General features: G+C 44.5%; 1 protein-coding gene across 6 annotated transcripts in view; it reads right to left on the reverse strand.

The window, feature by feature from the left end:
- Window positions 1-15328, reverse strand: part of LOC144737071 (uncharacterized) — a 69736-nt gene that overhangs the window by 37837 nt on the left and 16571 nt on the right. For 5 of the 6 annotated variants that reach the window (XM_078619728.1, XM_078619727.1, XM_078619726.1 and 2 more), the window contains exons 11-27: window positions 15183-15293; window positions 14583-14649; window positions 14021-14158; window positions 13119-13280; window positions 12088-12182; window positions 10295-10421; window positions 9409-9691; window positions 8793-8842; window positions 8208-8311; window positions 7501-7652; window positions 6704-6842; window positions 6333-6443; window positions 4971-5147; window positions 4179-4421; window positions 3804-3960; window positions 1962-2093; window positions 659-800 (exon numbers count right to left, since the gene is read on the reverse strand). In XM_078619728.1, coding sequence (XP_078475854.1) covers window positions 659-800; window positions 1962-2093; window positions 3804-3960; window positions 4179-4421; window positions 4971-5147; window positions 6333-6443; window positions 6704-6842; window positions 7501-7652; window positions 8208-8311; window positions 8793-8842; window positions 9409-9691; window positions 10295-10421; window positions 12088-12182; window positions 13119-13280; window positions 14021-14158; window positions 14583-14649; window positions 15183-15293 — 2390 coding nt within the window. The remainder of the gene's footprint in view (window positions 1-658; window positions 801-1961; window positions 2094-3803; window positions 3961-4178; window positions 4422-4970; window positions 5148-6332; window positions 6444-6703; window positions 6843-7500; window positions 7653-8207; window positions 8312-8792; window positions 8843-9408; window positions 9692-10294; window positions 10422-12087; window positions 12183-13118; window positions 13281-14020; window positions 14159-14582; window positions 14650-15182; window positions 15294-15328) is intronic. The other variant, XM_078619724.1, reaches the window with a different exon arrangement.

A 15328-nucleotide genomic window follows, 5' to 3' on the forward strand; every position in this document is an offset into this window, starting at 1 on the left:
GACTATGCCTCACCACGCCACTCTGTCAGGTGAGTACTTTGTGCTATAGAGTCAATAAATACTGCTAAAGAGTCAGCATGTACTACTGTAGTGATAGCAGGTACCACCACAGTCGGTATGCACTGCTGTAATCATAGCAGGTACCACCACAGTCAGTATGCACTGCTGAAATCATAGCAGGTACCACCACAGTCAGTATGCACTGCTTTTAGATTTTTAAGAGTAGTTTTGAAATATTTTTGAAAACCCGGCAATGCCGGGTACTTCCCGCTAGTTTGTACATATCTGTATGTATGCATTTTCCATGTATGTATGTATGTCAAGATAATGCCTCCTTTTATCAATGAATGCAATTCCTTTTGAAAGTTTATGATATGCAGTTCATGTGAATGAGTTCCAAATTATGAAAATAAATTCCTTTGACCAGTTAATTGGCTTATCGGCCCCGGCACTGCTCATCTGCTCTACCATTTACAACAGTTGAACCCAATAGCTGTATCGCCATCTCTTGGCAACCTCACAGACCAGTGGGTTTGGAATTTCACAAATCTCTCTGTGATCCACTAAGTTTTGTCTCCGAAGCGTTGGATCACACAGGCGTACGCCACCACACTGAACAAGGCCGGCTGCAAGCGCTGTGCGTGAACTGCGGGCTCACCAGATTTCGCACGAGTTATTGCTTGGAATCCTGTCGTTAGCCTTGTAGGTGGTTCCGTTAGAGACGCAGTCGCACTGCTCCACGCAGGTCATGCTACTCTCGTTCAGGAACGGCCGATCACTCGGGCAGGTCGGGTAGCAGCCTGCAGAGGTGGGGAGGTCACGGTGCACATTAGAATCGGTTATTAAGATCGCTCACGATACATTGAATCGCGTGAATGAGTTTCAATCGTTCGAACACTTTATGGATTTCTCATGAAAAATAAATGCTGCTGTGGGGTTACGGTTAGCACACTAAATGAAACAGACGACACAAATCAGATGATAAAAATTACAGGAACCAGAATGCACTTTTAAATCAAATATTTACACATATGGTGTCATCACAGGGTCACATGGGAGCCAACATGCTGCATGATTAGAACCCGATTCAAAATTCTATTTACTGTGTGGTTGACGATGGAGACATTGGCTCAATTTGATCAAGAACCAGACCAGAGAGAAGATTCTCTGATATCGAGTCAATGGTGAAAACACAGTTTAAATGGCTGAATTTCTGGAGTAGTGCCTGGTCTGAGGGTTGGTTGAAAATTGATTTCCACCGATTTTTGGATTTTATATTCTTTAAATAGTAGATTTACTATATTTCTGACATATAAAAAAACGCCTTTCTGCCCCACATATTAATTATGCTCACAATGTCAGAGGAACGCGAATATGCATTTCCATGGGACAGCCAACTCAATGATTTTTTTATTTTATTTCTGTGCAGGCTACAATATGAAAGATAACTAAAGTTTCACTTTAAAAAAAAAAATTTCCATGACTTTCCAAGTTACTTGAGTTACCACGTGAGCTGAGCAGGTCTTTCCTAGACATGTTTCTGAGTAAGACTTTCCCAGATATAATTGCGAGTCAGAGGTCAAGACCACGTTGATGACAAATAAATTATTAAATTGAAAACAAAATTCTATGTTTCTGCTAATGTAACATACTTGGTTATGTATTTCTTCTCTATCTGAATTCTAACATAGGGAATGCAAGCTAGCCTGTGAAGCAAGACCCACCCGGAATATTTGGGTGGCAGCCCTAATTGGAGGCAAATTTGAATTGACCAAAAAAAATCCAGAAACGCGCCACCGGGACAGCAACTCGAATTCACGCTTGAGCTATGTGGCTCGTGGAGACGCGGAAGTACTGAAGGGTTTTATCTAAAATCATGGCACATGCCAAACCGTCCACATGAAGAGAGGCATCTGCGATCAATAAATGTGGTTTCACGGGAACCCAAGAAGTGGCTTCACCTTCCAGCGGGGGCAGGTTAGCGGTACAGATGGCATTCCTGTTGGTGCAGGAGCGCTGGCAGCCCCGGCCACACTCCCGGTAATGCCACTCGCACTGATCCTCATCCTTGTTGTACAAGTCACAGCCAAGCGCTGTGGAAGATAAATTGCACACGTACAAACACACAAGTGATTAAACACATACACATAAATGGAGAAACACCAAGAAATGAGAACACAAATACGTAAGTGAATGAACACACCTACATATGAACACAAACGTACGTCAATGAACACACATAAACGTGAAGACATATACGTATAAAGACAAAAAAATACCCATATACCTATTCAAGCCAACATGGTACTCAAGGGTGGTGTGATAAGGACTACGCCAGATCGCCTGTGCCTCCCCAATGCCAATGTTACACACCTTACCATGTAATCATTTCAGACCGAGTCGATTTAAAGGAGGCTCATGACCAGTTCAGATAATCATCACTGATATTGGCCATGAGTCGGAATTTAACTTGGGTTTCCAATTATCGTAATGCAGTGCATTGACCACTGCAGTACCACTCGCTGCACACAGACACATATGTATGACAATGCATTCACATACACCTTCATACACATGTAGGTAAATACGTGCAAGTACACTCATACATGTACATGAATAAACACCAGACAGCACACGGGTGTATATAAACACACACCAATGTAGAAACATGGACTCACATATGTAAACATAGCAATACGTTTGTAGTTGCAGATACATACAGATGCACAAAAATACAAGGAACCCCTATTTAACCATATAGACTGAAGGAGAAAGTGCCAGGAGCGAGCAACTGGGAAAGCCCAATTTATGCCCTATAGTTGCAGTCAGGCACGCCTTATAATGCATCCCCGTGCATTTAATGTATTCAACATTTCACAATAAATTTTCTTGAAAGCTTTGCTTTAAATGGGCAGCATAGTTGTACTGACTAAGCCAATCGTATACATATATTTTGTAGGAAAGACACTCCAGTGCCTTCCCCCATTTGTCCGTTTTTCCCATCATGGTCCATTTACAAGAAAAGGTTAAAACCCCCTGCATTAGAATCTTATAATGACGTGCCTAACAGTGATTTTGAAGGTTGTTTCTCAATCCTTAACATAAGCTACGACTATCCAATGCTGGAAGAAGGCCTCCCCTCGCCGTTGCCATCTGTCACGGTCTTCAAATCAATCTAGTTCTTGCACACGAGCTGATTGTATCGCTCCATCTCCGCAGTAGATGTGCTCTCAGTCACATTCCTTCCTTTGGCTGCCACTGCATCATTATTCTCAACTACTGGTCATCATCCCTTCAGCAACATGTTCTGCCCAAGCCCACTTACATTTCTTGGCAGACAATATTGTCCCTAACTTGCGTTTGGTTCTCCAATCCATGTGTTCTTCTTTCTGTCTCAGTTTAATTCCAAGCATGCACCTCTCCATACGTGCCAACAATGTATTGATGAAATTCTGATAATGCTCCTCCCCGGTGGCTTAAGACTTTTTATGACTGAATGTAACATCAACATACCTCATTTCGCTCAAAACTGCTTTGAGCTTTATCAGGTAGTGAACTCGTAATTAAGTAATGAATTTTTAAAAAAATGTACGTGATGGTTGTTTTTGCATAGTTCTAAGTGAACATCCTGATACCACCAACTGGGTACACGTGGGAATCTGATTCAACTACAGTTGGTCGGCTGAAACCTGGCGTTGGATTGGTACTCTGAACTCTGACTTTCTATCAGCTCCGCAGAGCCACCCGGACACCTCTATTTGTACTATTCTGTGTCATAGCCGCTGGGTGTGTTGGCTACTCACGGCACAGGTCCGGTGTCCTCCAGCGTAGGCACACGCCCGCCGAGCCGCACGCTTGTGCGTACGACGCTAGCGACGTGCACAGGCAGTGGCAGTCTCCGCCAGTGTCACAACCGCAAGAGTCGCGCACGCACGCAGTGTAGTAGGGCAGGTACTCGACCTGAAAATAAACACACACAATAACACATTAATACGAATGTGAGCATGCACAAAGGCAAACACACACACACCAACGTGTGACCACACACACAAATGCACACGCGCACGCAGAAGTAAATGAACATGCACACACAAATGCATCACACGCGCAACAAATGCGATTGTGCACACAAACGCATGTGCACAAATGTGTGCGCACACGCAGACACACACACGTACCATGTTGTGACACTGCTTGAACACCCCATCCTTGAGTACGGAGCACTGCTTGTGTGCCCAGCTCTCACGATGGTGGTTTATGGTGCACGGGTCGGACACTCGCGAAAGGTCAGGGCACCCAGAGCCGGACTCCTTCCAGCCAGCGGCGAACTCGGGAGCACTCGCTGCCACCGAGCCCGTGCGCGTCACAAAATCGTTGGCCACCTTGCCATCGTAGTCTCCGCAAAGGCCACACACGCGACCCTGTGGGGAAATTCACAGGGGTCACGCTCGCACAGTGCTCACCTCCAATCCTCCCGATCCCTCCACTGGCTCCAAATCCCAGATCTTTAATATCCTCCATGGACTAAACCCTGCCTGTCTCTTGGCTCTCGTCTCACTTTACTGCCCTCCATGCACTCTCCTACCAAGCTCTACTCATTTTACTTTACTTCCCTCCATGCACTATGCTGCTCCAGCAACCTAGTCTTTCTGTCGAAACTCCCAGCCAACTTTCGTTCAGTGGGAAGTCACTCATTCTTCTATGCTGCCCTAGCGGTTAGAACTCCCTTTCTTCAGCCATCCGTGCTGTCAACTCCCTGATCCTGTTCAAGTCCAGCTTAAAACCTCCGTGATATTTGCTTAGTGTGTCTGACTTTAAGTAAGAGACACTCAGAACCCAGGATCTTAGTGGTACCGGCCCAACTTCTGGGATGTGGAGTTAGCTCCCTGAGTGACACACGGTCGTCTCTGTGGCCAGTGACTCCCCAACTACCGGCTAAAGCCATTCCAAGTGACTGATCTCTCCTGTACCTTGAGCTGTGGGTCCACGTGGACGGACACGGCCGTGTGACCATCCCAGATGACCGTGACCCCGAGCGACGTCTCCACCACAGTGTAGATGCCCATGCGGCGCACGTGGAACGGCGACCCCGGCAAATCCAGCGAACTCCCCATTACGGTTCCGTCCGTCAACACCAGCTCGTCAGCCTTTGAGGACACAGCATGAGCAGTGCGGTTGAGTTTCTGAGGTTATACGGCCAGTTAGGCCATTGCGGCTTTGTGCCATGAGATTAATAATTAATTTGGAACTTTGAAGACCAGTCGGACCCACCATGTTAAAGAACAGCCGTAGGAAGAATATAGCAGAGTTACCTCTGAGAGCCATTCAGGTGAGCTCTATTCCACATGGCAGGGGGCAGAAATTCCCACCTGCTCTGTCACTGGGAGTAATGTTTGTTGCATGGCAATCAAACTGATATTTTTTAAATTCTCAGATCTGTAATGTAGGCAATTGAAGTGCAACATCTAATTTTATGTGATGAGGTTATTTTGTGCAGTTATATCTTGAATGGGCAGAAAAAATCAACTCGTGAATCTTCAAAACCCAGTTTTATCAGAGGCGACTGCCCATTTTCAAAAGCAGGATTTCAGCAGTGCCAGCACAGTGCTCTGACCTTTAAGCAACCAGACCCCATCAGTTTTGTTGGGCATACAAATTTATATATTAAGCTCCCGGGCAGTTCCAATATTTTTTACGTAAATTGATGATACTTTAAAGATGTGGGTAATAATTGGCATAATAAATGCAATTTTATTTGAGCATAGCATGTCCACCAATTAGCACATGCTATTCGGATATAGATAATTTGTCTGCTTTTTTTGGCAAGGGAAGAATTCTCAAAAAAAGACCACATGTATCACTCTACCTTAGAGGTCTGCCCATGCTACGGATCAACTCACATGACCCTCACCCCTTCACAAAGGCTTATGAATTAGGGCTGCAAACTTGTTTCATGCATTGCGATATTGTAAATAGTAAGTCAGATATGCATTACTGGCGCAGATAAATAAAATGATCGGATCAAAAGTAAAGCTGTTTGTGTAAGTTTGACCTCATTCACGTAAACCACGTGAGCTTTCAAAGGACAGCTCCTTCACTCAAGTTGGTGGAACAATCTAGATCCCCAAACATACATACACGCAGATTAACCACTTAGTTGTTGTTACCTTGAGGTTAATGGAATGAATGCTATAGAACAAACGTGACTTTGTTACATTCCTGAAGATGACACCTTTAAGATGCACCAAAATGGAATAAAATTTTGAATCATATTGCGACCCCAAATCATGACAATATATTGAATACAGAATTTTTTTTTCTTTAAATTCTACCCTTACCCCGACGAAAAAGTGAACTTTCTTGGAGCAGGTGGTGCCTGTGGTTCCACACGGCTCATTCTCAGTGGTGATTCGGAATGAGCCACTGCTGTTTCCACAGGAATCCTGCAAGAAAAACAACAAAGTGGTTGCAGAGCGTAGGGTTAAGCAACAAATATACCATTGATGAAAAAAGGAAGCCACGCAGATATACGCACGAAATACACACACAGGTGGTATATTAATAAGAGGCCGTGATGAGCCTCTATGTGAGTGTTTCTCAACTCCAGTCCTCACGACCCACCACGGAAAACTTCCCAACCATAAGATGCACGCAGGGTGCAGTGGATTAATTTGCATATGACTAAAACATATTGACAGCGCACCTGGCTCAGGATGTACTGGCAGGACCCGTCGAAGACATACTGCTTCCCGTCGAAGGTCGTGTGGTGGCCCTCTCCGTACACGAAACACAGGCCCTGGCAGACTTTGGACGTACAGCTCCATCGTGCGTTCATGCACGTGCTGCACGAGACAACCCACACGCGATCGTAGCATGGTGAGAGGTCACTACCACCTTTTGTGTTAGGCCAAGATGATTGCGGCCATAGATGAGGAGCAAGGAAAGCAGTCTAAAGCACTACTGTCTCTAACCATAATGGTCTCTAGCAATAACCTCTAAACCCTAAACCCAAATCCTAAAACCCTAACCAATAACAATATAACATACCCCTCACCCCTAAATCATCAATCCTAACCCCGGGCCTGTTGCTAATTTTGCTGTGCCCTCATACTATGGACCTTTGTACCTCAACTGTCCGTGCTGTCGGCTCCACACCCCTGTACAAATGCAGGCTCAAGACCAATTATGTTCCTCTGAGTTACTGCCGCTCTCTATAATATATATTCCCGGTTTCACTACTCCATAATTGAGATGTGACACTAATGACCTACACCGACGCCGACCACTGCTGTGTGACAGTGCGGTCCTGGCGTCGGTCGAGTGGGTGGTCAAGGTCGGCATCGTTTGAACGTCGAGGTCGTGCAAGGTAACATCGACCTTGACCAATGTTTTCCCCCTTTCTACTGCCCACACAACTACCAGTCCAAGATATTGCTGCTGTGGGGGTGGGGGGGGAGCACAAAGATGCACATTGGAGAAGGGCGACTGCGGACCGCTCACCATTTGTTGCACAGCTGGGTAATGGTGTCTCCGGGGTTGTAGTGCCGCCCATTGTGCTCGCAGGTGCATTGCTCCTCACTCACGCAGTTGCCGTTGTGATCCACAAGCAACCCGCCGGGGCACACGCAGCCCGACACGCAGCCCGGGCTATACTGCACGCACGGGAGGGTGCCACACAGGTGTCGGTCGAGCCTTCTCCAGCACAACGCACTGTTGTCATCGTGATCATTGTTATCATCATGATGATCATCCGTTTCAATGAAGACGCAACCCAAAAACAGCTATTATATTTACACTCGCTTTTCCCGACTAGTTTTGGTAGCGGGGTTTGACTCATACTTCCTTTATCATGAGACAATGCCCTTCTCTGGGACAATGCCCTTCTCTGTCCCACTGCTCTTGATAGATATGGTGATCAAGGACTACGAACCAAGAGTATCATGATGGCCTAAACCATCGTAAGACAAAGTTCTGCTGTATTTAGCCTGAGGTCAGTAGTTCTGCTTCAATAATTATTCATATATTGTCGCTATACACCCAGGCCATGTTCTGGGTAAACTAGCACCAGCTTAAAGCTTAATTTGTGCGGTACTATGTTTCACCACAGCATTGTTACGTATTTCCTTCCAGATGTATTGTTACTACTGATGGCTATAAGAGGCCTTTATTTGACTGTCGGGTTGGTTGCACTTTCAACAGACACTTACGCATATTGAATGTGGATTAGCACAGGTTCTTTGACAGGCAGCACTGCCTTCACTCGATCCGTCACTGCAGTTGTGGTAAGTCATCGGGTCTTCACATGTGTTCCCTGAACGCACACGCACAAACGCACAACACAGGTTCTTTAAATATCCAGATTTGCAGATAATAAGGTCGTGACATATTATGAAGTTAACTCAAAACATAGCTTTGTGTAGTCAATACAATGATCCATATTTGTTTTTGGGTACAGCCACAATCTTGTCATAAATCAACTGCTTGGCCAAACCCAAGAACAAATATTGATTGAAATATTGATTATTGTGAAATTAACTACCATTGGCAGGACAGATCCAAATGTGGCAAGTGCCCAAAATGTCAGCGTACTATACATTTTCTATATATTGTATATTTGTTATAATGCTGTGCTCATGAATGTCATCAAAAGTGCTGCTTCCTACCCCTCTTCAAGTCCAGGCTCAAGATCTTACTTTTAACTTTTGCCTACAGTTGACTGCCTCTCTCTATAAAATAAATGTTGTTTCTGCAGTGTCTTACGAAGGACAATAATAGCAACAAGAGTAGCTCACCAGATATGGGGGAAAGTCCAAAGCAGTGAAGTTCCCCACCCGTGCACAGACTAGGGGGCAAACAATGAAGCAAAGATGCATGGCGTGAGTAGACATCCTTGGTCTTATCAAATATAACATTAATCATCATTATCAACATTATCACTATATAAATACACGACAGCTTTTGTGCAAATAACCTGACATTTCTCCTGAATTCTTAATAAAAATCCAGCAATGACTAACTCCTTCTGCTGGGGGGTGTGAATTGGTGCTGGCGGACAAAAGAGACCAAATGGCGTGGATACAGGCGTCGTGTATATAGCACGACCATGAAAGACATGTCTGAAGTCGTGTTCAAATAAACCATTTTATTTAGTAACGTGCCCATGACACTTGACTTGGCTAAAAAGTCAAATTATTCCTTTGCAACTAATAAAGTGCGTGTGTGTGGAGTAGCGAACGTTTCACCCGTGAGGCACTTAATACGCCAAATAAATTAACCAGACCCAGACCGCTGCTCTGGGATAAGAGTGGTCGAGATCGCGCAAGACAACGTTGATGTCAAAAACGACCGCGGCCAATGTCGCCCAGCACGAGTGTGGAATGCACACGCTGGCACAACGCTGGTTCATACCACTGCGTGTCGTGCAGATCAACGGTCACCCCTGCCCGAATCACGTCCCCGCTCATCTCCGAGTAGCAGGGGCAATCGCTCTTGAGCACACACACGCCATGCTCGTCGTCGTACAACCCCGCGCCGCACACGCAGCCCTCCACGGGGGAAGGGGATGGCAGCTCGAACGGCGGGGGGCGCACCCCCCGACACACTTCGCGGGATGCGCGGCACGACGCAGAGCCGCACTCGGGCGCCGCGTAGCTGAACTCGTGGCTGATTGGGCAGTTCTCGGCGTCGAGGCCTGTGGTCGGTTCACGGTGATGACAGAGAGACAGGTGAGGCGAGAGTGAGTAGCAAAGGAGGTTTGTGAATTGAAGGGTGCGTGAATTGAGGTAGGTGTGTATATTGAGTTGGGTGACGGTATGGAAGATAGAGCCCTCCTAATAGTACTTATGGTGTCGATACATACATTGGTTACGTGTTCTGGGTCGTCCGACACAAGTTTTCATTTATGAGAAAAAAGGACTTTAAAGTTACAGAATCAGACATGGAAACATAGCACTCTAGTGACATCACTGTGATTCCATCACTAATATCACTAACTCACTTTGGTGGCACACTTGACGATATCTGGCATGCAATTTCGATACGATGATTGCTTGGTAATCGGAAAAATACATTCAAATTACAAATTACTCGAGGAAATATAATTTAGATATAAATTACCAATAACTGGTTCTTGTATAACTTACATATAAATTGACAAACGTTATGAGCTGTGTAATTTAGGTACCCAATGACAAACTAAAAATGTAATTACATTACATATTTAAATTAAATGTCATTTACATTTCGCCCATCTCTGAACTCACTGCCCTGGCGTCACCCGTGCGGCTGTGCTTACTGCAGATGTCGCTCCTCCAGCCGACGAGGACGACGCCATTAGCGGCGCACGCGTACGCGTATGCCGAGAGTGCAGCGCACAGGCACGGCTCCGGATACGAGCAGCTGCACGTATCGTACTTGCAGCGCTGCACAGGTGGTGGGGGGTGGTGTGCAGGCAGACAGACAGATGGACAAACGGGTGTTGAGATAGAGAGATGGATGGATGGACAGACGGAATTATAAATGGACGAATGGGCAAAGAGAGAAGGAGGGACAGAAGGATAGATGATTGAATAGTCAGATCAAGACAGATGAAGAAATGGACAGATACACAAATGGATACACAGACGGTGAGACAAACAAAAACAGATAAATGGACAGTCAATTAGATAGATAGACAAATGGACGTACAAAAATATGGATATTTGATCTCATCATAAGTACCATTTTAATCTAATGAGAGGGTGTCAAGTATGTGGCCATCACGAGCAGTAGCCCATCATTCTTCTCCAGACAATAAACCCACATTGTGGAAAGTAAGAGATCCGCTTTTGACTTGGCTGGAAAGAAGGAGCCAATTGGGTGTATGTGGTACAGGAGGACATGGAAATGAGGGGACTTACCAGTGGCTGATACCAGTAGTGTCAATATCTACCTAATATCTAAAAAGCTAAGCAGGTTTGAGCCTGAATAGTACTTTAATAGGTGACTGGCATGCACAAACAGGTTTTCACATTGGATCTGGGGCTACGCGGTGAACAGCAGAAGGCTTTGCATGAAAACCCATTGTACTGTACTTCTATGCTTTCCTGTCCATACTCTCTGCTTTCACCAACCCACACTGACCCATGTGGTGACATATGTCTAAATAACCCCCATGACCCATACGGCATGGTGAGGCCCTGATCTAGCACAGTTGGCTACGTAATGTGCGAAATAAGTTCATCATACGTACGTACATACATGCATGATGAACCCCATAGGAAACAGTGCGCTCTGTTTGCTGGAGTTTGGTTGGGGCAAGTGGAAAAGTGATGCTCCTACTTTGTGGACCAGAGGTCACTTGAAGGGATCTCAGAGGTACTTCTGTGATGTCTAATTCCACGAACCGTTTTCTAACACTGAACGAGTCACAGCTCTGTGAGAATTCCAAATGGATTATTCATCTTACGACAAGACACTGCTCATACAATCAGGATATCATTGAGTAAAAAGACGAAAATACAGGCAGTCCCCGGGTGACTTACGGAAATTAAACTTTACGGAAATGCTCCCAAAAAGCGTGTAAAAAAAATAGAGTATGTACTGTGTATCTGTGTGTGTTTGTGTGTGTATGTGTGCGTGTGTAGAGAGCCTACTCCACCTTTGCGTGCGTGTATGTGTGTGTGTATGTGAAGTCCAGACCTAGCCGAATGCACGGTAAACATTCGGAAGTGTTGCTTTCTGTTAACAATTAATATTAAAATCAACAATTGGATACAGTATATGTTCCATTAGTTTAATAATGGGTAGTGGTAGGGTAGATATTCGATGCAATGAAAGAATCATAGGAAGTGCAGAGTGTATGTACAGCGATAGGATACAGGGAGCGATAGAAAACGGACGACAGCGAGATATGGTACTGAGAGAAAATGGTAGGGGAGGCACAATTATTTCCAGCTATGGGATTTTATCTTGATTTTTGGGGAAAATTGTTCAGTTTCCGACATATGAAAAATTCCGGTTACGGATATTTCTCAGGAACCTAACCCTTCCGTAACCTGGGGACTGCCTGTAAATATATTGTTAATCATCACGCAAAGGGTAACGTACCATGTAATATTCATCTGCAGAAACCACACTGTGGCAGGTAGAGAATGGACCGTCATTATCCATCAGAAGGCCACAATGTGTTTTGGCGTATTCATCTGAAAGATAAGAAATACACAGATAAGACACACACAAGCCTTTGAGCTGTCGGGCCACTGCCCGAAACGTTAGCTGGGCATGGTGGTCCACATGTGCAATCCATAGCTATGGAGGCAAGGGCTGGTAAAATCACATATTGAAGTTCAAACACTTGCTCAGTTGCAAGGTGGTCAGGAGATGGCAAGTGCAAGGATATGCGCTGCCCTCTAAAAATTGCTAAGTGTGTGAGGGAACCAGGTGGTTTAGGGAGAGGGCCATTACCGTCAGAGTACTGAATCAGCGCCACTGAGTTCCTGAGTTCAAATCAAGGTTTCAGTCAGCCGTCCATATGCCAGGTTCTTAAATGCAGCAGGTTAATGAACTCAACTATATGGAAAAACCATAAAAAAAATTCCAATAATTTTCATGTTTACAGTTATGGGAACACTTCTACATTTGTTTAATTTGCATGCATATGTGAATAAAAGGAATTGAAGTAATGTTCGAAATAATTCTGCGTCACATTCAATACGCTTTTTTCTTTGATGGGTGATGGACTCCTTTCTATGAGAGCTCCATGTTGAAATCCATTCTTATTTTGCGAACAGCCAATGATCAAATCACCAAGAATGCACTTGATTTCGACAGATCTCGAAAGTTGATCAGAGTTTAGTCTGGGTAGTGCTTGGATAGACAACCACGATGCATAAAACGTGCAATAAGCTGTGGGGCTATGCAGTGGGCAGCAGAGGGCAGTACAACAAAATACATTGTCATAATATCTATCTATATCCCTCCAACTTCCACTAACCAGTGTGGTCAAAAAGAGTCAAATACCTCCCACAATGATATAAACAGCGTGAGGAGGCCCTCATCCAGCAATAAAGTGAATATGACAGCGTGGCATTGGTTGGTCACACATGTGCTGTGAGCTGTGTCGCCATGAAGCGTCTCACTGTTGGTGATGTACACCGAGCACGGGTCCATGGTGACCTCTTCGCGGTCCGGGCACGTCGCCTGAGCCTTCCACACGTTACAGAAGGTCGCCGCTGTCGCGTCCACGATGCCGGAATGCGTGAAGTCGTCACCGGTTACTTCGTTGAAATTTCCGCACAGCCCTGTTAAATTGTCACAAGATGTAATATAAGAGGTGGTTTGGGTGGTTTCATAATGATCGTGTATCGGAGCAAGAAGCCAACACTGCAAAATCTTAAGCTCAAATGCGGGTACCAACTGTGATGGAACCGTTTTCATGAACACAGGGCCATGCTCATCTCTGTTGTTGGCCCTGACCCTGTGGTTAATAATTCCACATTTCTATGACATGGGCCATTCCATTCATATGACAACAGTTGCATTCCCGTGCAGTGCTGCTGTTAGTTTCATCATCCCCATATGGATAATGTTGAGCTGATTAAACCCTGACCCGGGATGTGAACTTACATTTGTCCAACGGTTAAGGTGGGTTCACACTGGATCACTCAACTCAAAGTAACGGGATGAAACAGCTACTTAGGCCTCACTTTAGTGATGTCACGGAATTGTAATGTTAGTGCACAGCTTAATTCGCTAGGTTGAACGTGTTGGAACAATAAGTGAACCGACAACCAATCAGAGTTGGGGTGGCACAAAGGAGGGCAGCCAAGGGCAGCACGTGGCCATCATGTGATGAATGAGCAATCATCACAAACAATGTTGTCATCATTATTTATAGAGTGGCGCTAAAAAGTATTTTGACATTAAAACTCGACACACGTATAATATCAAAAAAATCCCCGAAATACTGATAACATGTTTTTTTTTACTGAAGAAAACATCAATGCAGCATACGGAAGAACAGAGCTTGAGACATACATACCACACGTTTTGTTGTGATACGCGGTGGCCGCGGTAATGTACAGCTGCATCAGGGGCTTTAGCTGAACTCGCAGGCGCAAGCCAAAGTTGGTTTCTGCACGGAGGTAGAAGGACGACTCTTGCACGACGGTCACGGATGCTGAAAGAAATAGACATGAGACCAACAGTGCATGCCAAGCTGTCATCAAATGCACAAAAACTTTCACATCATAAGCTGGACCATCTGCAAAACAAGCAGTGAAGATCAGAAGTCTGAATCAGTGTTTAGTTATGAAGCTTAGGCATTTAACACATATTTAAAGACAAATTCATGCTGCCTGAGTAAATGATCTAAACAATGATTGTAGATTAACCATCATGGAATAGTTTATTTGTGTAATTGCAGACAGACTTAATATGTCATCATTTCTATACATTCACAAAGCAGCGACTTATATTTGTCCAAACACTTTTATATAATTGTTTTTAATATCTGTAATGTGTTGAGTTCTGTGGCTTGAAATGGTTGATTTAAGAGGGCAGGTGTAAAATGGATTGCAAAAACTGTCAATCACAAGGCTTACCCGACACAAATGGAAGAGGCACCTTATTCTCATGCACGAGCACATCCCCTGATGCCTTGAACACAACCTGAAACAATAATAATCACTTGTAGTTATTGAAAAGCAATATGGTTATATCAGGGTTGTCACTAACAATATAGTAATCAATCAACAGTATTTTATTACGTATTCGTTGCTTTTAAAACTGATTAGAAATATACTAAGTTCAACCCAGTGATTTCTTTATTTCACTTTTTGGGTCTTTATTTTTCTTTTGAGTTATATTGTTTGTGTCAGAGAACAGCCATGGAAGATTACAACTACGTTTGAACACCCTTTAAAAGCCTCTTCATCCAGACTATGAGCATCATTTTTACATGCTCTGAAAAGTGTTTGTTCAAATTGAAAACACAAGTTTCACTTGATATTTATGTGTGTGCAGTCATTGTTCTTCAGTGAGACCAGAGATTTGCTCATTAGCTCAATATATCTATGCCTCAAACTGTCTCTCTGTGCTCATGCCCTCCCCTTGGATTAAGGCAGCTTGTACTCTTAGAATGCATGCAAACGCACACACACTCAATCACGCGCATCTGGGTGTACATGCCCACACACACTCACCGTTCTTATGCCATCGATGTAGAGGATAACACTATTGAGACACGTCTTAGAATCTCGCCCCTCGCACTTGGTTAACTCTCCCAGTACGGAGAACTTGTTGCCAGTGCAGTCCTAAAAATATTGAGGTCACAGAGCAGAAGGTTAGA

The sequence above is a fragment of the Lampetra planeri genome, chromosome 64, assembly GCF_965212315.1.
Source record: "Lampetra planeri chromosome 64, kcLamPlan1.2.h2, whole genome shotgun sequence".
NCBI lineage: Eukaryota > Metazoa > Chordata > Hyperoartia > Petromyzontiformes > Petromyzontidae > Lampetra > Lampetra planeri.